The sequence below is a fragment of the Capricornis sumatraensis genome, chromosome 10, assembly GCF_032405125.1.
Source record: "Capricornis sumatraensis isolate serow.1 chromosome 10, serow.2, whole genome shotgun sequence".
NCBI classification, from domain to species: Eukaryota; Metazoa; Chordata; class Mammalia; order Artiodactyla; family Bovidae; genus Capricornis; species Capricornis sumatraensis.
In genome coordinates this window covers 59,925,228-59,950,595 of record NC_091078.1, presented here as the reverse complement: position 1 = coordinate 59,950,595, position 25,368 = coordinate 59,925,228, and the positions used below count along the sequence as shown (strand labels likewise).

Below are 25,368 nucleotides of genomic sequence, written 5' to 3'. Positions count from 1 at the left end.
GTTAACCTCTTTTCTAGTGACTGGTGATTACTCACTTTGTGGGAAGGACATCTTCATTGGAAGATGGGAAACCCTGGGTTTTGGCAACTCTGTGGCTTAGAGGATGTGAGGGTACTTTCCAGGCCTCAGCTGTTCATGTCCGTAAGCAGGGGTGCTTTCTAACTCTGGAATTTGGTATTTCTGGGTAATACTAAACTCTGTCCTGTGTACATGATAAATGCTAGTACTGTTAACCAGTGGCTGCCCGTTCCTCTTCTGGACGCGTGGTAGGTTTGCATCGTCCCTGCCACAGCTCACCAGGTGTGGACAGAGGTCTCTTCGAGTTGGGAGTTTTAAGAGCCTGTGTTAAGTTAACCACATTCTTTGCCCCCACCTTGCTGACTGAGGCAGCATGTACTGAAATGTAGCCTGGGTCTTGGATGGACTGACTGTGAGGGTTGAAGCCCATTGGCTGACCTGTAGAGGGTGTATGGTTTCATGATGAAGAAACTTGTGTAGTTAAGCCAGTGAGAATTTGGAGTGCTGACTTCTATATAACTCAATCTATCCTAATCAAGATATTGTTGATAACAATCAAAGGTTCTTTTCTTACAACTATTTGAACTGTTAATTTAAAAGAATATACACTTCAGTGTGCCACACCTCTTACTCAGGTGATTATTCAAAAGCTTTATATTTCAATACATTCTCACATATGCAGATGATACCACTTTAATGGTAGAAAGTGAAGAGAAACTAAAGAGCCTCTTAATGAGGTGAAAGAGGAGAGTGAAAAAGCTGGCATAGAACTCAGCATTCAAAAAACTGTAAGATCATGGCATCCAGTCCCATCAATTCATGGCAAATAGAAGAGGAAAGAATGGAAGCAGGGACAGATTTTATTTTCTTAGGCTCCAAAGTCATGGCGGATGATGACTGCAGCCATGGAATTAAAAGATGCTTACTTCTTGGAAGGAAAGCTATGATAAACTTAGACAGCATGTTAAAAAGCAGAGACATTACTTTGCCTACAAAGGTCTGTCTAGTCAAAGCTATGGTTTTTCCAGTAGTTGTGTATGGATGTGAGAGTTGGACCATAAAGAAGGCTGAGCGCCAAAGAATTGATGCTTTTGAACTGTAGTGCTGGAGAAGACTCTTGAGAGTCCCTTGGACAGCAAGGAGATCAAACCAGTCAATCCTAAAGGGAAATCAGTTCTGAATATTCATTGGAAGGACTGTTGCTGAAGGTGAAACTCTGATACTTTGGACTCTTATGTAAAGAGCCGATTTGTTGGAAAAAACCCTGATGCTGGGAAAGATGGAAGGTGAAAGGAGAAGGGGGCAGCAGAGGATGAGATGGTTAGGTAGTATCACTGACTCAGTGGACTTGAATTTGAGCAAACTCTGGGAGATTGTGGAGGACAGAGGAGCCTGGTGTGCTGCAGTCTGTGGGGTTGCAGAGTCAGACATGACTTAGGGACTGAAAGCACATGTTCTCAGCAAGTGCTCTACTTAGTTGCTCAGTTGTGTCTGCCTCTCTGCAGTCCTGTGGACTGCAGCCTGCTAGGCTCCTCTGTCTATGGAGATTCTCCAGGCAAGAATACTGGGGTGGGTTGCCAAGATCTTCTCCAAGGGATCTTCCCAACCCAGGGATGGAACCCAGGTCTCCTGCATTGCAGGTGAATTCTTTATCGACTGAGCCAAGGGAAGCTCTCTTGGGAAGTGGGACCTTAAAATTAGAAAACATATAAAAATGTGAAATATGCACGAAGATCTGTTCATGTGCATGTTCTCCGGTCTTTTTTCACTTCACCTAGTTGGACTTTCCTGGTGGCTCAAACGGTTGAGAGTCTGCCCACAATGCGGGAGACCTGGGTTCGATCCCTGGGTTGGGAAGATCCCCTGGAGAAGGAAATGGCAGTCCACTCCAGTATTCTTGCCTGGGAAATCCCATGGACAGAGGAGCCTGGTGGGCTACAGTTCATGGGGTCACAAAGAGTTGGACACAACTGAGAGACTACCACGCAGTCTTTCCTAGGTGTATTTGTGTTGGCAGCAGTACGAATGCCTAACAAAACTGTCCTTTCACCTTTATTTTTAGGATCTCTTATCTATACAGCTCCAGAAATTGTGAGGGGTACCGACTTCTCCATCACCAGTGACCTCTGGTCCTTGGGCTGCCTGCTCTATGAAATGTTTTCAGGTGATTACATTCTGGTTCAGTTTAAAATCAGAGCTGGACACACATACATAATGGTTACCTATGTAGTTTGAGAAGAGTTTGCCTGTAAGAGGTGAAAAAGCTGATTTTTTCTAGATTTTTCTGTATACTAATTTTTGCTGACTTGCTTGGTTGTCTCAGCATGTGCAGGTTTTTAGGAGCTTTTGACAAGGAGGTATTTTTCATGGTAATCGTTTGGAATGTTGAAATATGCCTAACTGTTGAAAACTGATTATTAGTAGAACATCTTGGAAAGGTACCTTTGACTATGAATTTTCAGATGTGTCCAGTGGCCCGTGCAACTCTTGGAGTATGGTTATCCATAAGTGAATTTTGTATTTTTAGGATGATAAATTTTCAATTGCAGAAATATAGAGAGTGTGCCTGGTGTGTACTCAGCATTCAGTAATCAATTATGCTATATATGTATATTTTTTCTATAAATTATGTAGTCTTGAACTGTCTGTAGTTGATATTCATTAAGAATTATTGGTGGTAGCAAGCTGTTTAATTTTGCAAGTTTTCGTTTGATTTAAGGAAAGCCTCCGTTCTTCTCAGAATGTGTCTCAGAACTAATTGAGAAGATTTGTTATGAAGATCCTTTGCCACCTATTCCAAAAGGTAGGATTTCTTTTTTGCTATAAATGTAGTTGATTTATTACACGGACCAACGGTGCACTTTTATCCCAAAGTGTTTCTGTTGATTCATAACCCCTCAAATTTGTGTTTTCTAAATGATCACAAATTGATATTTTTAGAAATGTTAGTATTCCCTTTGCCATTTTAAAAAAGATGCTGAAATAGAAAGCAGAGTACTATTAAGTTCCCTCATTTAAAAATACAATTTATTTTGTCCTCCTGTATCAAAAGAAGTCTGGTTTAAAGATTTAAAACTCAAACTTTTGTGTCGTTTTCGTGTGTTCATATGTCTATACCATTTACTTAATATGTACTCATGTCCCATGTAGTGTTTGAATAGGAACAAATCAAGCGTTTCTCAGTCTCGTATCTTGAGAAATCAGAATGCTACCCGGATAAGCTCAAGCGTTTAAGCTCGATTTGGTTGCAGTATTTTAAAAGTATTGAAAATTTAATCATACAAACTGTAATTAATGTGTTTACCATTAACAATCTTAAGGAAAGAAAAAGAAGGTACAAACGTAATAAGACACTGCTGCATTCCTCAAAAGATGTGAATCTTAAGACCCCAAAATGAATATAAGACTTTATGAAAAATAAGGTTGTGAGTTTTAAAAGAAAAAAGAATCCTCAACAATTGATGGGAGAAATAGGAATGCAGAATATTTTCAGTATCATCCTAGGTGAAAAAAACCCCCCAAATCTTGATATTTTGAAAGGGGTCTATATTTCTTAAAAAGTATTTCTTTCTTTTTTTAAATTCAATTTTCATAGAAATCAGTCATTCCTATTTCTTATAATGATGACTTCTGATTTTTTACTTGTTTAAGTACTCACAGCTTTGAGTATTATTTTCTTGTATAAGTTAAAGATGTTTATGCAGGGTAAAGAAATCTGAGAATGAAGGTATCAAAGGTCTGGTCAAGAAAACCACTGGCGGCCTGAGGGTGATTATCTCACAGGAATCTTGTTCAGACTGTGGCCACAGTGCCTAATAGCACCGTCTGTTTTGATGGGTTTGGTCGTCATCTTCTGGGCCACTTCTTTTAATTATAGACTGATAATTTGACCAAGGTGTGCATCTGGCCAATATAAAAAGATAGAACACTTGGAGATGAATGGAATTTGACAGTATCATAATATTGTGATGTGTATTCTTTTCCTGTTAAAAATCTTTGAAATAAAGTGAGATTACAACTACTGTAGTCACAGTATATTATCAAGCAAAGCTGGTTAAGAATGCCTCAGAAAATGAAACATAATTAATAGTTGAAGACAAGGGTGTGAGCTCATGATCCTTACTGGGGTTGTAAAGAGAAAGTTTAGAGGTTAGTCAGAACTTAGTTTTTGAGATACATGTTTTATCGTGGTACAGGGACAAAGTTTAAAATTTTTGCTCCCCCCCCCCATTAAGTGGAGGCTTTATTGTTACTCATGTATTCCGTGTTCTCTTAAAAATAATTAATGTGCTTAAAATGCTATTATTATAATGTTGATGCAGGGTGTGTTTTCAGTTACTTAACCACTTTTCTTTCTTTTTTGGGTGTTATTTTGTGTCTAGATTCTTCTTGTCCTAAAGCTTCTTCAGATTTTATTAATTTGCTTGATGGTTTGCTTCAAAAAGACCCTCAGAAAAGGTATGTATGGGTAATATTTTAACATGATTGAGCAGTGGAATCTTTTTTTTTCCTTTAGTGTACTTGTAAAATTGTACTGTTCTTATTATAGAAAGAACTGTTCAAATGATCTCTCTTTTTTTTGCGGAAAAAAAAAGAAATCTGAGTCTGCATTGAGTGGCTGCTCTGTTTCCAGGTGTTTTTAATCAGGAGACATTCAAAAGTCCGTTTTTCTTCTAGTGTAGCACGTAGTTGCCTCATAGGTTGACAGACTTTCTTGTAACTCCCCAAATCCAAGGAGTACACTTTTTTGTTTCCGTTGTGAATTTCAGGCTAAAGCTGTCTTAGACTACCCCACTGTGGATGTGCTGTCAAGATACTTAATGTAATAATGACTAACAGAGCCCTATTTTAATGTGATGTGATTTAGCAATATGATATTCCTGTCATACTGGGAATGTCAAGTGACAGGTCACAGGCACAGTGTGAATCTTCTGTGTGGCAGAGATGGCAGAAAGTTAGAAATCCTTACGATACAGAGTAGGGGAGGGCAGAAGGGAGTAGGGAATGAAGGTGGGGGTCTCCCTGGCCTGGAAGACAATGGAAACTAGATTCTGGTTCCCCCACTAGTTCTCTTGAGGTTTTCGACAAATGTTTGGGGTCTCTACTACAGGGTGTAAAATGAATAAATTTAGTATAGCATGTAATGTATCAGCATTAAGTGTGAGAGAAAGTATACAGAAGAAAATGTTTATACTTGAGTAAGTTGTAAGACACTGCTGTACTTGCAATAGAATACTTTTAGGATAAGTGTTACTTTGGTGGATAATCACCCAGATTTTTTTGGTAAGATATAAATATGCTTAATTTTAGGACCTTATTTTGGATACATTTTTATGTATTTATATTCCATATGAAATCCTTTTTTGCATAAATGGGACCACCCCATAACCTAGTTTCTTTATATATCTGCTTGGTCATTTTATTTTTTCACTTGGTCATTTTAAGTGGCTGTTGAATGTACATGCAATAATGTATGATAACAACATTCAGAGTGCTTTTTTTTTTTCTTTTTTTGAGAGTGCTCCTTGATTTAGGGTATCATATATACTGACTGCTTTAGTAAATATATATATATATATATTTTTTAGTAAATATGTTTTTGTCTCTCTTTGTTTTTGTTCACTTAAGAAGTTATCTCCTTTGAATAAATTTCTCAAGATGGGGTTGCTGGCCAAAGAGTAATAAGAACATTAAAAATGTGGACACATTTGCTGATCCCAGGAACATGGGAAGGTTTATACTTCCCAGCAATTTTAGAAAGCTCCTTCCCTCCTATTGTTAAATACAGTGGGCTTTGTTGATCTTATACATTTTTTGCTACTTTGGTAGATGAAAAAGAAATTCCATTTTATTGGCAATTTTAATGGTTAGTGAATTTTAGGAGCCGTTTGTATAAAAGGGATATATACTTGCAGCAGCCAATTCTTTATCACTTGTATTTTAATTTCAACCAAAGTAGTTTGAATTTCATTTCCTAAATTTTGAATAATTAGATATAAATTAGTTTCTTTTTTGAATTTTAGGCTTAATCATTTTGAGTCTGAGTATACCGCAGGTATAATTGATCAGTAGTAAAACTTAATGGTTTGAAAGTGAGTCTAATTTTCAGATATAGCCTGAAGTCATCTTAATGTGGGTGATCTAGTTAAATAATGTTTTGACTCCTAAACAGAAGAGTGACTGTGTGTAGTCATGAGGTTGATAATCTTGTTTGTTTCTGAATGAACTTCTAAAAGTGAAGTTACAAAATTGGCAGGGCAGGAATAGAGATGCAGATATGGAGAACAGACCCAGCTAGGGAAGGAGAGGGTGGATGAATTGAATAACACTGAAACATGTGCATTACCATGTGTAAAATAGATAGCTAATGGGAAGCTGCTGTATAATGCAGGGAGTTCAGTGGAGTACTCTCTGACAACCTGTAGGGGTGGGTTAGGGGATAGGGATTTCAGGAGGGAGGGGACATGTGTACTTATGACTGATTCACATTGTTACATGGCAGAAGCCATCACAATATTATAAAGCAGTTATCCTCCAGCTAAAAATTAAGAATAAAAAAACATAATAAAAAGGAATATGTGAAACAGATCTGATATGTGTAACTAGGACATGTCCTGGGAATTCTCCATGGTAAATCATATTAAAATAAATTTGAAACATTTCTGTTTTATAAAGACTGACTTGGGCAGACCTGCTGCAGCATTCATTTTGGAAGGATGCTTTTGCTAGAAATGATCAGGACTCAAGCACTGAGGATTCCAGCGTCAGGTAAGTACAAGCTGATCTTTGTGTGTGGGGCATGGTTACTAAACACTTGGCCCATTACTATGATTGCAGCCTCAAAGATGTGAATTTCTGTGCTTTTCATAATAGAAAATCAGGCATTTGGTTAATTAAGGGTTGCCTAAAGAGTTTAGTCATGACATCTGTGTGCTTGACTTTGCTCATTTTCTGGTCAGTTGTTTATTCTCCAGACAGGGTTTTAGTCCTGTAGTTGTTAGCTCGGTTCACCTGGATGCCCACCTGGTCAGCACATGGTAGGATCTTGTCTCCCTCTTTGAAATCAGGTGCAGTCCTGAGACTTGCTGTGGCTAATGAAACGGGAGCATTAGTGATGTGTTATTTCTGGGTAGAAACTCAAAGAGCCAGTGTGTGATCTGCTACATTTCTTTCTCCTGATGAGGTGATCAGGAAGAAAATGTCCAGATGGAGTTGCCTTCAGGCTGGGTCTTTAGTGACCACGATGAGCATAGCTTTCCTGCCTGCCTGTGGTGGCTGTGTGCACGAGTGAGACGTAAAGCTAGGAGATTCTAAGTCACCAGCATTTGTGAATCATGTTACCACAGCATAACCTAGCTCATCCTGATTAATACACTTCATTTTTATTATTAAGTCTTCTTAGCCCAGGACACTTACAAAAGTGATGGCGTTTTGAAAAGAACAAGGTGAAAAGTAGATGAGGCAAAGTCCAGATAATCAACTCCTCCTCTCTCCTCTTCATTCAGTGATAATGGTTGTTTGATTCTTAATTTTAATCTTGTCAGTTTAGTGTACTGGATAGAGAAATCTGAATTCTATATAAGGTCTCTGTCAAACTTTGGTTTCTGTGATCCACTGAGCTTCAGCTGTTTTCACACTTCAGGCTCTATGAAGAGTACAGAAACAGGGCTTGGGTCCTTGCCCATCAGTGTCAGCAAGTCCTAGGACACCTTGCACCTTAGTATGCCATCTTCCTTTTGATCTGTATGCCTTTTATTTCTCATTGGCCTTGCAAGGACCTTTTTTTAGCATGGTAATGAATGAGGTAATGAAAGAGTGGGACACGACTGAGCAACTGAACTGAGTGTATGAGGGGTGATGAGATGAACACCATTGCCTGGTTTCTGATTTTAGAATGCATTCAGCCTTTCTGCATTAAGTACGATGGGCTTCCCTGATGGCGCTAGTGGTAAAGAACCTGCCTGCCAGTGCAGGAGATACAAGAGCCATGGGTTTGATCCCTGGATCAGGAAGATCCCTTGGAGAAGGAAAACGGCAAGCCACTCCAATATTCTTGGCTGGAGAATCCCCATGGACAGAGTAGCCTGGTGGGCTACAGTCCTCAGGGTCACAAGAGTTGGGTACAACAGAGCATGCACACACACACACACACACACACACACACACACACACACACTCACTCACTCACACTCACACACTCTGAGCTGGAGGGTTTTGTAACTTCCCCTTTTCAGTTGGAAACAAATGTTATTGATAAATGTCAAATGCCTTTTTGTATCAATAGATATGGTCATGTGGTTTCTCTCCTTTAGATTCTCTTTATGGACTCTTCCATAAATTGATTTTCAAATATTGAGGCAACCTTGCCTTCCCCCTGTGAACTACACTTACTCATGGTGTATGCTTCTATGTCTTGATGGATGTCTTTGGGACCAAGTGACAGGAGGATGATGAGAGAGGAAAAGTAAGAGAACAGAGAGATTTGCCTCACCTTCTTGGGATCATAGCTCTCTGCTTAGAAAAGAGGATGTTTCTCCCGCAGGATTTTAGGCGTGGGCCAGAAGTGTGTGCTGCAAGATTACCTGGAGGCTGGGGCAGGACAAAAGGGAATAAGAAAAACCAAAAACCAAACAAAAAACTAGGGTATTTCCCCTGCTCTGACCCTTAGGGATTCCCTTTCCTGCTCCTTGGAACAGAAATAGAGGACTTCTCGTGGGGCTCCTTTGAGCCCAGGGCTGGCAACACTGGAAGGGCAGAAATGAAAGGGAAGCTCATTACTGGCTCACTGAGCCTTCGAGTGCTGGTTTACTTCTCCTGTTGGCCTGCTGCTATTTATTTTTCAGGGGTAAATTTTATAGGCTTCTTAGTACAGTGCCTTGTACACAGTGAGTGCTCATTTTAGTTACTCAATGAAAAATACTACCTTTCTAGTTCCATAGTTTGGCCAAATGTCCTGTGCAACTTAAGTATCTTTGCCAGCCTCTTGTTCGACATAGAAAACTAGAGGAAGCTCAGTAGTAAGCTTGATTGAGTTGAGTTTCTCTTGTTAAACAGCAGAAACATGGAATATTCTGGGTCCCAAGATGCCACGGAACTTCTGAAGAGCCCTCAAGGTGAACAAGCAAAGGGGGAGAAGAGTGGGCAGCGACTCAGTCACCCCTTCAGGCTGGGTGAGCTTGCGTTTAACCATGTTCCTGCTCCGAACACTGTTTCTGACAGTCTCTAATTTGTGTTGTCTGTCTCTTCAAATCTCTGTCTACGTCATGCCCTGCTCATGTTTTTGTTCACTGTGGATATTGTTTTACCTTCCTGCCACAGAAAATCCATCTGACTTGCGGCCTAAGAGTACTCTTGGGGGTCAGTTGAATGAGTGCATGTTTCTTCTCAGGTATGTAAAATACCAGACTGTAAGGACTCTATGGGGGATGAAAGCTAAATCTTCTTAAAGTGTCTTGTCCTGGTGGTGTACCATGTTGCACAGAAATAAAGGGCAGGGATAAATGCCACATTCCCATTTTGCTCTCCTTGCAAGTTCCTATTCAGTGTTGGCCAGTGGAATGTAGACTTCCCTTTGTATTTTTAAAATTTCTAACCAAGCCACATTATCTTTTCTGTTTATAAGGGTTAAAACTTCTTTATTTTGTATTTCTACTGCAGTAAAATTAATTTAAAATTTCAGAAGTCTGGCTCCTTTATTTGGATAAAGACTTACAGGAAAAAACAGGTTGTGTTTTTCTTTAAATGTAGTTTTATCTGGGAGGGAGGCTCAAACAATATTTGCAATCATTGAAATAATAAAATCAGAATGGTATTTAAAGTGATTAGGCCAATGTATTTAAAATTTTAAAATGTGTAAATATTAAGTGTTTATAGGTTCAGCCTCACAGTTTAATTTCATGGCATAGGAGTTGTAATAATAAACTAAAATTTCCTGATTTGTTTTACCCATATTTAAATATAAAGTATGTTAAATTTGTCTATACATCTTAGGCCTTTTAAGTTCAGTTAAAAAAAAATTTGTACAATCTCTGGTAAATTTTGTGACCTAAGTAAGTACTTGTTTAATGAATGAATACAAAGGCAGGTAAGTGGAGGAGAGGTGATATTTGGAAATTTGAAGGAATTCATCACCAAAGTACCATAATGATTTAAATGGAAGAATTTCTTAAAATGCCGAAAAACTCAAACTCAGAGACCCGGATGTAATGGAGTGGCCCCCAGAGTATGGGATCTATTGATAAGTGTGGGAGGAAAATCATTAAAAACAGATGAGGATTATAACTTGTTGCTTAAGTAGGTACCCAAGTAATTTACCAGTTCAAACATTTTATGAAATAAAGTTATAAACATTTTCCATGCTTTGTAGAATATCTGAGCTATTTTATTAATGTAAATCCTGCCTAGATCAGCAGACATTAAAAAAAATATTTTTTAAGCTTCTAGTTAAAATACTGTATATAGCATGCCATGCCATGCCCAGCTGATCAGCTGTGTCCAGCTCTTTGTGTCCCCATGAACTATAGCCCACCAGGCTCCTCTGTCCTTGGGATTTCCCAGGCAAGAATACTGGAGCAGGTTGCCATTTCCTACTCCAGAGGATCTTCCCAACCCAGGGGTCAAACCAGGGTCTCTTGTGTCTCCTGCATCGGCAGGCGGACTCTTTACCGCTGGTGCCACCTGGGAAGCCCCTTGAATAACGTTAACTGGTGTGCATTTTTCAGTTCCCGTCCCACTCCAAGAACCAGCACTGCAGTGGCGTTAAGTCCTGGTGATGCTGTGACTCAGAGTTCACCGCAGAAGACTTCTCCCGTGACCAAAGTAAGCAAAGATAGAATGTTTAATTTTTTTCCTTATGCAAGATAACAGAGACTCATAAGAATAATTGCAAGTTAATCTGTGAACTATGTTTGTAATTGCAAGACTTACAATTAAGTCATCTTCCTTAATTATCACTGGTTTTTCTAGTAAGTACTCTTACGAGAGAGGTGCTTCATAGGTGTTTTCTTGATAGCAGCTTTATTGGGATGTCATTGACACACCATGCAATTCACCCATTTAAAGTGTATAATTCAGAGGCTTTTAGCATACTCACAGAGTTATGCAGTCATCACCACAGCTAACCTCATCATCCCGCGGAGAAGCCCTGTGTGCCCATTAGCAGTCACTCCTGTTTTCTTCCAGTTTCTCTAACATTTTGCTCTAGGCAACCACTACTCTGCTTTCTGTCTTTATAAGTATGCTTGTTGTCCTGGATATTTCCTTTAAATGGATGATGCAATTTGGGATCGTTTGTGACTGTCTGTTTTTACTTAATGTAATGTTTTTTAAGATTCATCCAAGTTGCAGCATGTATCAGTACTGTATTCCTTGTTATTGCCTGATAATATTCTGTTATATATACCATGTTTTATGTTTCCATTCATCAGTCTGTGGACATGTGGGTGGTTTTCTTTTGGCTCTTCTGGGCGACGCTGCTATGAACAGTTGTGTACATTTTTGTGTGGGTATGTATTCTATGCTACATCATATGGTAACTCTCTTTAACCTTTTGAAGAACCACCGAATTGTTTTCCAATGCAGCTGCACCATTTTACATTCTCAGCACCAGTGTGTGAGGGTTCCAGTTTTCACATACTTACCAAAACTTGTTACTGCCTGCCAGTCAGTAGATTTTAAAATTGTGGTAAAAAATATACATTACATAAAATTGACCGTTTTAACCACTTTTTAGTGTAAGTTCAGTGGCGGATAGTGTTGATACAGTCACATTGTTATGTAACCGTCAGTACTACGCATTCCCCACATTCCCCAGACCCTGACAACAACTCTTCTACTTTCTGCTTCTGTGAATTTGCCTAGTAAACTGACATTAAGTGGAATCACACAATATTTGTCCTTTAGTATCTGGACTATTTCATTTAGCATAATGTCTTCATGGTCCATCTATCTTGTAGCATGTATCAGAATTTCATTCCTTTTTCAGGCTGAGAAATATTCCATTGTGTGTTTGTACCAGTTTATTCATTCATCTTTCAATAGACATTTGGGTTGCTTCAACCTTTTGGCTATTGTAAACAGTGCTACAATTGTCTCTCTTTTATTACAGCCACTCTAGTGGGTATCAAATTAGATCTCATTGTAGTTTTGATTTCATTTTTTCATTGGCTAATAATACTGAGCATCTGTTGGAGTGGTTATTGGGAATTTATGTCTTCTTTGGAAGAATGTTTATGTAATCCTTTTGCCCATTATTGAGTTGTAGGAATTCTTTGTATATTTTAGATAGATGATTATAAACATTTTCTTCCATTCTGTGAATTGTTCTTTCACTTTCTTGATGGTGTCCTTTGAACCACAAATGTTTTTAATTTTGCTATAGACCAAATTATCTCTTTTTTGTGTTTGTTGTGGCCTGTACCCTTGGTGTCGTAACTAAGAAACGGTTACCAGCTCTCAGGTCATGAAGGTTTATTTCTATGCTTGTCAGTCTGCAATCCATTTTGAGTTAGTTTTTGTATATGGAATGAAGTAAGGAGGTCCATCCAACTTTGGTTTACATGTGGATATCCAGTTGCCTCAGCACCATTTGTTTAGAAGGCTCTTCCTTCCCCATTTAAATGTCTTGGAATTCTTGTTGAATATTGTGCTTAGTCACTCAGTTATATCCGACTCTTTCCAACCCCATGGATTGCAGCCTACCATATTCTTCTCTCCAAGGAATTCTCCAGTCAAGCATACTGGAGTGGGTAGCCATTCCCTTCTCCAGGGGAACTTTCTGACCCAGGAATAGAACCAAGATCTCGTGAATTGCAGGCAGATTCTTTACCAGCTGAGCTACCAGGAAAGCCCAAGAATACTAGAGTGGGTAGCCTATCCCTTTTCCAGGGGACCTTCCTGACCCAGGAATTGAACCGGAGTGTCCTGCAGGAGGATTGTTTACCAGCTGCTCTATCAGGGAAGCCCTGTTGAATATTAATTAACTTAAAGGTTTATTTCTGGACTCTCAGTTCTATTCCACTGACTGATTCTTTCCTCATGCTAGTAGCACAGTGTCTTGGGCACTGTGACTTTTTAGTAAGTTTTGAAATTAGGAAGTATGATTCTTGACTTTATTCTTTTTCAAGGTTTTCTTTTTTTTTTTTTTCCTCCCTTGGTCTATTCTGGGTCTCCTAAATTTCCATCGGAATTTTAGGATCAGTTCACCAGGTTTTGAAAAGAAGCCATCTGGGATTGTGAGAAGAATTATGTTGAATATCTAGGTCAGTTTGGGGAGTATTGCCATGTTAGCAGTATGAAGTTTGCTTCCACGAATATGGGATCTCTTTCTACTTATTTAGGCCTTCTTTAGTTTCTTTCCATCATAGTTGTTTTGAATGCAGACATATTCTGAATTAACTATTTTTCCATGTTATCTCTTATTGTACTTTTTGCTTGGTAGATATAACTGCTTTTAATTCTTCTAGTAATTTTTATGTAATGGGAAATGCATTTGAACCGTGTGAACCTTAATTTTGCATTGAAATGAAATGGTCAAAGGTTATAATAGAATCTCCCTGAGCTAATACGTGTTCTGTTAAATGTGAGCTATGGAATCAGTGTAAAAGTAAAAGATGCATTCTGAAATGTGATAAATGTTGAATTTCTTTTGCCAGATGTTTATTGTAGAGGAGTGTATGTAATCATCTTATTGAGAATATTCAAGCACTGATTACAGAATTACTATAAGGGAGCTTAGATTTTTTAATTCTTTAAATGCTACCTGATGCTTTGTATTCAATTACAAAAATTTTCGAAACCTTGGAAAATGTAGAAGAGGACAAAGAGAATAAAAACCTGCTTGTAATTTATTACTACCTAGAGTAACCAACGATTACATTTTGATATACTACTTTTGATTCTGTACATGTAAGTTCATTTTTAAACAAAGGGACATAATTTTATAAAAGATTTTTTCATTTAATAAGTAAGACCTGATTGTACCTTTTGATTAATTTATTCCTGAGCATTTTATTTAACAGTTTATTTTTTGCTGCTGTCATTGATATATGGTATTTTTATAACCTGTTTTTGTACATACATTCACTGTATATGTATGAAATTAATTTTTACATATATAGTTTTCTAATTGGTCTACTTTACTAATGCTTAGATTATTTTAAAAGTTTTTCAGTTGATTTCATCTTGGGTTTTCTTTTGAGTTTTTCTGTTTTGAAAGTCTGTGTTCTTAAATTTTTTTTAAACATTTTTTACAATAGTTCCTTCTAATTCTTCATGAGCCTCTAATATTCTGTCTTCTAAGTTGCAAAGTGGTGGTTGTGGTTTCCAGGAACTTTATTAGCTAATTATTCTGTCCTTTATCTTAGTTTTGAATAGTTTATTTTTCTACTTATTTTTCACTTTACTGATTTGATTTCCTGGTTATCAGTTTGTTGGTCAGAGTTTCAGTGGACATTCTTAATACATAAATCCAATTTTTTTTTCTGATGTGAAATACTTAAGGGAAAAGCACTAGGAATAAAAATTGAATTTAAGAAGAGCACAAAGAAGCATCTCGAATAACTGAAGGGGAACATCTAGTTATTCGTTTCCATTACGTATCCATTCCACTTTGGGATTTATAAAGATATAGGCATTTAAAACCTACTTCAGCCTGGAATTTTTTTACACTGTAATTTAAGCTTTATATTGACTATTTGGTAAAGCAGAAATAAATTAATTTTTGGTGGGTGAAAGATAAAAAACATGCTGATAATTGTAAGATCAGTTTGCCTCTTCATAGTTGAGCACATCAGACTATAGAAGAGCTGTTTCGTAGTTCTAACCAACCTTTGTGGTGAACACAAGCAAGTCAGCTACTTGCTCTGAGCTTTGTTTTTTTCACCTGTAAAAACAGGAATAATAATACAGTAGATACAGGGTTTTTGTGAAGATCAGATGAGGCTGTGGAAGTGTTTTGAAGAGCAGTGGAGATCCATCAATACAAGTGACCTTTTTCAGTGGAGTCTACTTAGCATGTTACTGACTCCGCCTCTTAAAGCTCTTCACTAGTCACAGAAACATGGGCTTCCCAGGTGGCGCTAGTGGGAAGGAGTCTGCTTGCCAGTGCAGGAGATGCAAGAGAGGGGGGTTCAATCCTTGGGCTGGGAAGATTGTTGGAGGGAAGGGCACAGCAACCCACTCCAGTGTTCTTGTCTTGGAAATCCCATGGACAGAGGAGCCTGGCAGGCTGCAGTGCATAGGGTTGCAGAGTCAGACACGACGGAAGCAGTCACAGAAACGGCCTAATTCTTGCTGCTCTTCCAGATTGCAAGTGGCCACCTGAGTCAGCAGGATCTGGAGTCCCGGATGAGAGAGCTTATCTACACAGACTCAGATCTCGTCATCACCCCTATCATTGACAATCTGAAGGTGCGGAAAGACCCCAAAGGCACCCAAATACCCTGGGGCTGGAGTCTGGGTGACGTTTTCATTCCCCAGTCTTATCTTCTCCCCTGATTCTTGTGGTTGTCTGCTTTTCTTTCTGTCTTGCCACGTGCCCATACTTAGATGAACGACTGCAGACATTCTCCCTGATGATGTGTGGTGAAGGCACGTGTCAATGAGCAGCGCTCCCCGGCTGGGGTGAGGGGCTGATCACAGAGAGACCATAGCTCTCATAGGTGGTCAGGATTGCAGGGCAGGTGATGGCGAGAGACGGGGAGCTTGTGCGCAGCTTCTCTTAGTGTTAATATTGTCCAGGAACATGGCATGGTTAGTAGAGCTAGGGGCCGGCATTCATACAGTGCTAGTAACTGCTGAACTTACTTGAATTTTATCACTTGTACCACCGGTGTCCCTTTTCTGTGCCGGGGTCCCACATTACATTTGGGATCTTTCGCCTCCAGTTGGTGGTCCCTGGACCCCATGGTCTGGGGTAATTGCTCACTCTTTCCTTGTCTGGTATGATCTTGGGCTTCTCTGGTGGCTCAGACGGTAAAGTGTCTGCCAGTAGTGCGGGAGATCTGGCTTCCATCCCTGGGTCAGGAAGATCCCCTGGAGGAGGAAATGGCAACCCTCTCCAGTACTCTTGCCTGGAAAATCCCCTGGATGGAGGAGCCTGGTGGGCTACAGTTCATGGGGCCTCAAAGAGTTGGATACGACCGAGCGACTTCACTTATGATCTTGATACTTTGAAGAGTACTTTGTAGAATGTCCCTCAGTTTGGGTTTGCCTAAGCATTTCTCATGATTAGAAATGATGTTATGCATTTTTTGGTGAGAATACTACCAGCAAAAGTTTTAAAAATGCTCCCTAGGGAGTTTTTGGAAAAGTTAGACATAGAAACGAGGGTTGAATTTTTAAATTAAAAGTGTCACAATGAAATCCCCCAGCTAACCCAAACTCATGGATCCAACTGCTACATGTGGTCTTCATTTTGCTTGAGAAAACTATATGGTCTTCTGTTCAAGACCTCAGCCCACCTTCCAGCTCTTCCGTAAATCCTGACCTCATCAAACCTGAAGTCCTTATTGATTCTCTAGTTTCTTAGAAACATTTCTCTGAAGTCTGTAATTGTGTCCTGCCATTTTTGCATTCTAAGATAAATATCTCATGTTTTTTCTGCTGTTTAACAGAGGTTTGTCTTATCTTTCCAACCACAGTGCCAGCTCTCTGGCAGTTGGCTCATGGCTTCTGTGTGTTTCTCTCCCGCTTCGCACTTAGCACAGTGCTTTGCTTTGACAGGTAGCCAGTAAATACTTATTGAATAATTAAATTTCTAACCTAGAAGTAAATTAGCTTAAGAGTAAGCCAAGATAGGGTGGACTGACTCTCTTCCATGAAGTTTTATTTTATTGCAGACGTCAATTGAAATTTTATTTTATGCCTTATCACTTGTTATTTGTGTATTAATCTGAAAGGGCTCTGTTGAATGCTTGTTCTTTTTGGTGTTGCGTTTTACGTTATTCTTCTCTGTCCTCATTGATTTGTAATGACATCACCAACTTGATGGACAAGAGTTTGAGTAAGCTCCGGGAGTTGGTGATGGACAGGGAAGCCTGGCGTGCCGCAGTCCATGGGGTTGCAAAAGGTTGGACACGACTGAGCGACTGAATGGGACTGAATAGGAGATACATCGGGAGACAGATACCCATCTCAAAAGTTTTTTTTTTTTTTTAACCACAGATCATGAAACCACCACCAATTAAATATGATCCAAAAATATTGCATCTACCAGCACATTCAGGTAGGATCCTGAAGGGCTTATCAAACACACAGATTCATGGCAGGCAGATACAAGTTATAAAATTTAATTGTAGATGGAATATTTTATTTATGAATAGCTAAATTTTTATTTTCCTGCCAACTGGCTATTTTCTTGAGGCATTGTTGATAAACCAGCTATAATCCTCTTGTGCCAGCGTTTGCCTTACTCAGCTGGGTCCAGGCTGCCATGGATTCTTCTGGGCAGGAAAGTTTCTGTAAAGCTGGGTGGGTTTTCCTGTTGTGTGTGTGGGCCCTTCTCCCACCCTGGAGCTTGAAAGCCAGTTGAATTTCCAACTTTAATCGTGCAGAGAGTTGGAAACTGTAAGGAAGAATCGAGATTTCTACCTGAGGGAGTGGGGCAGTTGAGACTGGAGTCAGATGGCTCATTTTTGTGGCGATGATGTAGGCCTGGAGAGACTTGAAGGGTGATTGTTACTTTTCTTTTTTTCCTAATGGAAAGTCTTATTTAGGGTGAGTGTAAGAATTTTTCTAATACCTTGAATTTTGATGTATTTTGTTTGATAAATTATATTGTAAACTAGACCTGGAAAGATTCTTCATCATAGAAGAATCTAAAAATTGAAATCAAAGTAAATGTAAAATAAAATATGTTCACGTTTTAAGTATTCCAAGTAGAAGCACAATTTATGAAAACTAAGAGGGGTTTATCTTGAAATATTCCTTCCCTTTTCCACTTTAGTTTGAATTATTTTAAGAAATTATTGTTAAAGCTTATTTTGTTTAAATATAGAGATTAGGTGAAATTACTTTAATTTTAGCTGGCGTTTCATTTCCCAGTTTTTGCCTTTTGTTTGTAGGCATTTAGAGGTGGTACTCCCAGGTGGTTTCAGCTCTGTATTAACCTAGTTACATTTACTAGTCATTTCAGTGGGACTTCATAACAACTGTAGAAATTTTGGCTTTCCCAATGTTTTAAGGCTAGGTTGCTTTATTTATGCAAAAGCCATCTTGGTTTTTTTTTTCATAGTACAGTTTTATTTAACTTTGCATTTCGTTATGCTCTTGGTTGCAAGAAAATTCTACTAAATGTAGGCATCTGCCTTGTTTTCTTAAGCATAGTTTTCCATTGACATGGTTTAAAACATCTCCATGGGTAGAAAAATAGAAGACTGTAGAAGAGTGAGTAAAAGCAGTGGCCTCTTTAGAGTGTTTTTGGTTTTGATAGTGTAAAGTTAGGGTTTTCTTTGCCCTCACTTTAGCTATTGAATTCTGTGTTCTTCTTTCTCTTGCAACATTTTTAGCAATCTTTTTTCACGTAATCCCCACTTTTACTATTTTCTTTCTTCTGCAGTGGATAAATTAGTATTTCTAGAAGACCAGGACTGGAATGATTTTCTGCAACAAGTGTGCTCGCAGATCGACTCCGCTGAGAAGAGTACGGGGGCCTTGCGAGCCAAGCTGAATCTCCTCTGCTACCTGTGCGTGGTAGCTGGGCACAGGGAGGTGGCCACCAGGCTCCTCCACTCCCCCTTGGTGGGTTCCTAAATATTGGGAAGCAAATAACTCCTTTCACGTCCTTGCAGCCTGCCTTCTGCACTTAACTTTTTTATTTCTATAGAGAGAAAAGCAAGCACTGAAATACTAATTCAATTTAATTAAAATGAAAAAAGTGATTTATTAGGATGACAGGTTTGCCAGTATTGTCCTCTGTTTAATGCTTGCATCTAAAAGCATTTGAATCGACATTGACTTTGAAGAGCTTCTTTGGTAACATTCTGCTTGCATTTTATGTTAACTTGTAGTGATTGTAAGATTTATTTCATCCATGAAATCATAAGAGAGTGATCTTTTCATCAGCTGCTGGAGTGAGCTGCCCATGTGGAATAGGGGCTCTTTTCTTGGGTCTTCCTGGTGAATTCCAAGGTTTCTGATGTGACACTGAATGGGGAATCAAGTCTCTAAGTGTTTTTCCTTCTTCCTCTGATAATATTGTTTCTTGGGCTATCTTGGCTCATCAATGAAACCATGGGAATTTGGCAGAGCTTTTGAAGTCATCCTCAGAAAGGAACATTTTCCTTTCTGGGCCTTCACTGGGGAACTACCTTGAAAAAATTTAAGTCCATTTTCTTGCAGAGTAGTGTTACAGTTCCTTATTTGGTACTTATGTCTGTGGGGTGAGGGGCAGTGGCATGTTTAGAGAATAGAATTGAGGTGGAGAAACTGGATGTACTTGTTTCTTAGTTTTTATCCAGTGTTTCCAGTGCTTTTGCATCTTTGTAAATAATTACTTCCTTGGTGTGGAATTTGCATTTCATTTGTACATAGGTTTGATTTGTTAATTTAGTGGTCAACTGCTGTCTCATTTCATGATTGAAATACATTTTAATTTTTACATTCTAGTTCCAGTTGCTAATCCAGCATTTGCGAATAGCTCCAAACTGGGATATGTAAGTAACATTTATATTTTAATAAATCATTCTTATTTTATTAAGTAGTTAAAACATACATATTTATTAAAAGCACATACTCTTAAATACTTACTACAAAATATTCTAAAGTAATGATAACTCTGAATCATAGTCCTTTCTGTACCATTCCAATTGTAAGTTTAAAAATGAAAGTGAAATTGAAAGTCGTTTGGTCGTGTCTGACTCTTTGGGACCCCATGGACTGCATAGTCCATGGAATTCTCCAGGCCAGAATATTGGAGTGGGTAGCTTTTCCCTTCTCCAGGGAATCTTCCAAACCCAGGGATCAAACCCAGGTCTCCTGCATTACAGGTGGATGCTTTACCAGCTGAGCCACAAGGGAAGCCCAAGAATACTGGAGTGGGTAGCCTATCCTTTCTTCAGTGAATCTTCCCTGACCCAGAGATCGAACTGGGGTCTCCTGCATTGCAGGCGGATTCTTTACCAACTGAGCTATCCTCATCCTAATATTATAAATACAATTCTAAGGTTATATAAACTACTTTGAAACTTTATTCATGTTACTCTTTAGAATATTCTTTTAAAAATAATTTTTATTACTATATGTATTTTTGGCTGTGCTGGATCCTGATTGTGGCGGGCGGGCTTCTCGTTGCAGAGGGTCTTGTTGCAGAGCGTAGGCTCTAGGCCCATGGGCCTCAGTAGTTGCCCACATGGGCTCAGTAGTTGAGGCTCTCAGGTTTTAGAGCACAGGCTCAACAGTTGTGGTGCACAGGCTTAGTTGCTCTGAAGTATGTGGGATCTTCCCTGATAAGGGATCAGACCTGTGTCTCCTGCATTGGCAGGCCACAGGGGAAGCCCTTGAACATTCTGAATCAAATACTTGACACTTATCCCTGTGTTTTAACTTAGTTCCACTAAGGTGTTTTCCTTTGCCACTTTATCTTGCCTTAAGGTGGTTCACAAAATCTAATGAGATTATGGTCTGTAAACTCGTGATGGAAGGATGTGTACTTGCTTATATGGAGGCAGCATACTTGGTGAAAAGCACATTAGATACAGTGTTAGCAGGCTTTGTGCTCTGGTCAAACAGTGAGACTCGATCAGATGATTGATTATTTCTTTCAGAGACTCTCAGCTTCTGAGGGAATCTGTGAGGGATGATGAAAGTGCTTTGGATTCAGACAGATGTGGGAGTGGATCACACGTCTGCCCCTGGGCAAATTATGACAACAGCTGAGTGTCGGTTTCCTCATCTGTAAAATGAGGATAGTGTACCAAGTTCATAGATTTTTGGTAATAATTACAATAAAAAAAAAATTTGAAGTCTGGTTGATTTGCAATGTTGTGTTGGTTTCAGGTGTATAGCAGAGTCATTCATTTATACACGTATAAATTCTTTACAATTAAATATTGAATGAAGTAGGTGTATGAAATATCTTGGACGGTGCCTGTTCTTAGTGGGTGCTTAGTATATTTTGGGGGTGTGGAAGCTGTAGTTGGTGCTCTCAAGCTTAGTTTACTGTTGCGAAGCACATGAAAACACGAAGGTGAAGGTGTTTTGTAAAATGGGCCAGTGGTAGGAGAGGAGTTCTTCCATGCTGGTGAAATACGGGGGAAGCAACAGGTGTCCACAGAATGCTTTCTTGAATAATTACTCTTACATATCTTCTAATATTACTCTCCCAAGGTAAATTCTGGCATTACAGAATAGGATTTTTATGTCATTTTTGAGCCTGCTAAACTTTGAGAAGGATTGTGGTATGCTCAGTGAAAAGAAAACAACATCTAACCCTTCAGCTGAGACTCAAATTACAGCTTTGAATGGGGTGCCCCCTGCTGACTTTTAAAAACAGACTTAATCCTTTTCAGGTACTATTGTTTTTTTTTCTGTTTTTTTAGATTGAGGTTTACTTGTAAAACAGGCTTCCCTGATAGCTCAGTTGGTCAAGAATCCTGCAGTGCAGGAGACCCCAGTTCGATCTCTGGGTGGGGAAGATCTGCTGGAAAAGGGAAAGGCTACCCACTCCAGTATTCTTGGGCTTCCCTTGTGGCTCAGCTGGTAAAGCATCCACCTATAATGCGGGAGACCTGGGTTTGATCCGTGGGTTGGGAAGATCTCCTGGAGAAGGGATAGGCTACCCTCTCCAGTATTCTGGCCTAGAGAATTCCATGGACTGTATAGTCCATGGAGTTGCAAAGAGCCGGACACAACTGAGCGACTTTCAGTTACTTGTAAAACAGTTTTAATTTGAGGAAAATGATGGCTAGATGAGCCCTCTGCTCGGAGTCTTATTTTACTCTCATTGTCCATTCAAATACTACTTCTTCCAGTGAGGCTTTTTCTGATCCAGGTCTTATCACCTTGACAGCATATGATCAGGGTCTTTAGCTCAGCTAGGGGATAATCACTGTTGAAGTAGGTATACTTGCTCCTTGGTGGTGTTCTGCGTATAGAAAAACAAAGTGAAAAATAGTGTGGTGTAATTTTGTTAAGTTTCTCTTCCCTTTATATAACATATTATATGTTTTTCATGTCATTAATTTTTTTGCCCAGGATTTTTTTTTTTTGTGGTATGCCTCTTTTTATAGGCTATGAATATTTGATCATTTTATTTACCCTACCCCTATTTTGGATAGTATTATAATATTGTAAATAATACATTGGTGAACATTTTTGTACTTAAATCTTTGTGCCTATCTGTTTTTTCTTTTTGCTCTCAGGGCACATTTGTAGAATTAGAATGAACGGGTAGAGAGCAATAGATAATTTTTGTGACTTCTGATAAATTGCCGAAATGCTCTGTAGAAACATACCAGCCTGCGTTCCCAGTCACTTTGTATAAAAATGCCCTTTTGTTAGAACTCATAATAGTGAACATTTATAAAATCTTATTGTTTGTTTTTCAGTTGCTAAGTCATGTTCCACTCTTTATGACCAGGTGAACTGCAGCATGCCAGGCGTCCTTGTCTTTCACTGTCTCCCTGAGTTTGTTCAGACTCTGGTCTGTTGAGTCGATAATGCCATCCAGTTGTCTCATCCTGTGTTGCCCCCTTCTCCTCCTGCTCTCAGTCTTTCCCAGCATAACCTTTGTCAATCAACTTTACGGAGGTATACTTCACAGATAGTGCATAATATTGTAATATTGTAAGAAATTTTATTTATAAAACAGAATTTATCATTTAGCCATTTTAAGTGTGTAACTCAATGGCATTACATATATTGTAGTACTGATGTTGTGCGACCATAATCACTGTCGATTTCCAGAACTTTTTCAGTTCCAAACAGAAGCTCTTATCCAGTAACCATTAAATCCTGATCCCTCCTCTTCCAGGACCCTGATAATCTCAGTTCTTTTGTTTCTATGAATTTCCATCTTCTTGGTACTTAATAGAAGTGAGATCATACATGTGTGCTTTGGTGTCTGCATTATTTCACTTACCTTAATGCTTTCAAAGTTCATATGTCTTCCTTTTCAAGGGCTGAATAATATTCCACATATGTGTATGCCACAGTTGATCTTTTCGTTTGTTGATGGACACTGGGGTTGCTTCTAATTTTGACTATTGCAGATAGTGTGGCTGTGAGCACTGGTGTGCAAATACCTGTCTGAGTCCCTGCTTTCAGTTCTTTTGGGTAATATACCTGCGAGTGGAATTGCTGGATTATTGGATAATGTTTTGTTCAGTTTCTTGAGAATGCCGTCATTATCTTACACAGTGTCTGCACTATTTTGCATTCCCACCACCAGTGCGTGAGGGTTCTAGTTTGTACTCATCCTCTTCAACCCTTAGTTTTTACCGTTTTTCTTTTCTTTTCGGTAGTAGCTCTTCTAATGGGTATGAAGTTACATACAGTGTGGATTTGATTTGCATTTCACTCATAACTAGTAATGTCAAGCATCTTTCCATGTCCTTCTTGGTCAGTTGTTTATCTTCTTTGGAGAGATGTCTTTTCAGGTCCTTTGCCCAGTTTTGGTTGCCTTATGTTTATTTATAGGAGTTCTGTGTGTATTCTGGACATTAACCCTGTGTTAGGGACATGACTTAACACACACTTTCTCCCATTCTGTGAGTTGCCTTTCTGTTCTGTTGTTAGTCTTCTTTGATGCATACATTTAAAAATTTTGATGCAACCAGGTTTTTCATTTTTTTCTTTTGTTGTCTGTGATTTTAGTGTCATAGTCAAGAAATCATTGCCAGATCCAATGCATAAAGCTTTTACATTCATGTTTTTTTCTACACTGCACTCTTTACTGGAATGTTTGTAAGTCTGAACAGGACTACCAGCCTCCATATTTGGTGGGAAACCCCATTTCAAATTCCTCTGACCTCAGGGGTCACCACTGCCCAAAGTCACCCCCCTGTTTCAGAGACAAGCCCCAGGACTCTGGTCTTCTCCAGGACAGGCTTCTGTTCTGCCTGTACAGTGTGCATCAGTAGTGTGAGTGATTCTACACTTCCTTATATAAAAGATTTTTATATGAAAGGTCCATACCCAGACACAAACTCATTTGCAAGTGTACCAGAACCTTTATTCCACTCCAGTCAGAATGTCTTCATTTGTTAAGAAAAATATGATGCAGGGCTTGAAAATCATGACCATAAAAATTGAAGGCAGGAGGAGAAGGGGACAACAGAGGACGAGACGGCTGAATGGCATTACCGCCTGAATGGACTTGAGTTTGAGCAAACTCCAGGAAATGGTGAAGGACAGGGAAGCCTGGCGTGCTCTAGTCCATGGGGTCACAAGGAGTTGGACATGACTGAGCGACTGAACTGAATTACAAGTTTTATAGTTTTAGCTCTTACATTTAGGTTTTTGATCTATTTTGAGTTTTTTGTTTTTTAACACAGTGTTAGGTAAGGTCCAGGTTTTTTTAAGTTGTTTACTTTTGGCTGTTGCCACCTGGGCGTTCTCTGGTTGCAGCGAGCGGGGCCTCCTGTCTACTTGTGCACAAGCTTCTCACTGTGGTGGCGTCTCTCGCTGCAGAGCATGGGCTCCAGGCTGTGAGGGCTTCCGTAGTTGCAGCTGGCAGGCTCTAGGGCTCAGGCTCGGTAGTTGTGGCGCACAGGCTTAGTTGCCCTAAGGCATGTGGGATCTTCCCGAAAGCAGGGATCAAACTCCTGTCATCTGCATTGCCAGGTGGATTCTTTACCAGGGAAGCCCCAGGTTCATTCTTTTGTATATGTATCTCCAGTTTCACCAGCACTATCTGTTGAAAGGACTGTCCTCTCCCCATTAAATGGTGTTGGCAGCCTTGTTGATGGTCGTGTTGACCGCGTACGGTGAGGGTTTGTTTCTGGGCTCTCTGTTGTTTCATGGGTCTATAAATTTATCTTCCTGTGAGTATTGCAGTGTCTCAATTACCATAGTTTTGTAGTAAGTTTTAAAATCAGAAAATGTGACTTCAGCTTTGTTCTTGTTTTTCAAGATTGTTTTCGGTTCCCTTGATATTCATATTCTAGGAAGAAGTTTTCTAGTTTTTGATACAGTTTGACACTTTAATAAAGTAAATGCTCATTGTCAGTTTTTTTTTTTTTTTTAAATGCAGTTTCTCCATTTGTGAGTTACTTCACTTCTTGATGGATTGGATTTCACTTGGTCAGTTTCTTTCAGAATTAAAAAAAATTTTTTTTAAGAAGAATGTCTCTCAGAGGCTGTGCTTCTGGAGTTACTCCTTCCTTTGAAACTTTCTGGCTGTGGTTTTGGGGC

The 25,368-nt window shown here is 39.2% G+C and overlaps 1 protein-coding gene across 1 annotated transcript in view; it reads left to right on the top strand.

Moving 5' to 3' along the window:
- Positions 1-25,368, top strand: part of ULK4 (unc-51 like kinase 4) — a 489,483-nt gene that overhangs the window by 9,611 nt on the left and 454,504 nt on the right. The window contains exons 5-15 of the mRNA XM_068982354.1: positions 2,081-2,182; positions 2,738-2,821; positions 4,401-4,476; positions 6,694-6,786; positions 9,073-9,188; positions 9,337-9,406; positions 10,740-10,836; positions 15,322-15,426; positions 17,182-17,242; positions 18,575-18,756; positions 19,624-19,670. Of these exons, the coding sequence (XP_068838455.1) occupies positions 2,081-2,182; positions 2,738-2,821; positions 4,401-4,476; positions 6,694-6,786; positions 9,073-9,188; positions 9,337-9,406; positions 10,740-10,836; positions 15,322-15,426; positions 17,182-17,242; positions 18,575-18,756; positions 19,624-19,670 (1,033 nt within the window). The remainder of the gene's footprint in view (positions 1-2,080; positions 2,183-2,737; positions 2,822-4,400; positions 4,477-6,693; positions 6,787-9,072; positions 9,189-9,336; positions 9,407-10,739; positions 10,837-15,321; positions 15,427-17,181; positions 17,243-18,574; positions 18,757-19,623; positions 19,671-25,368) is intronic.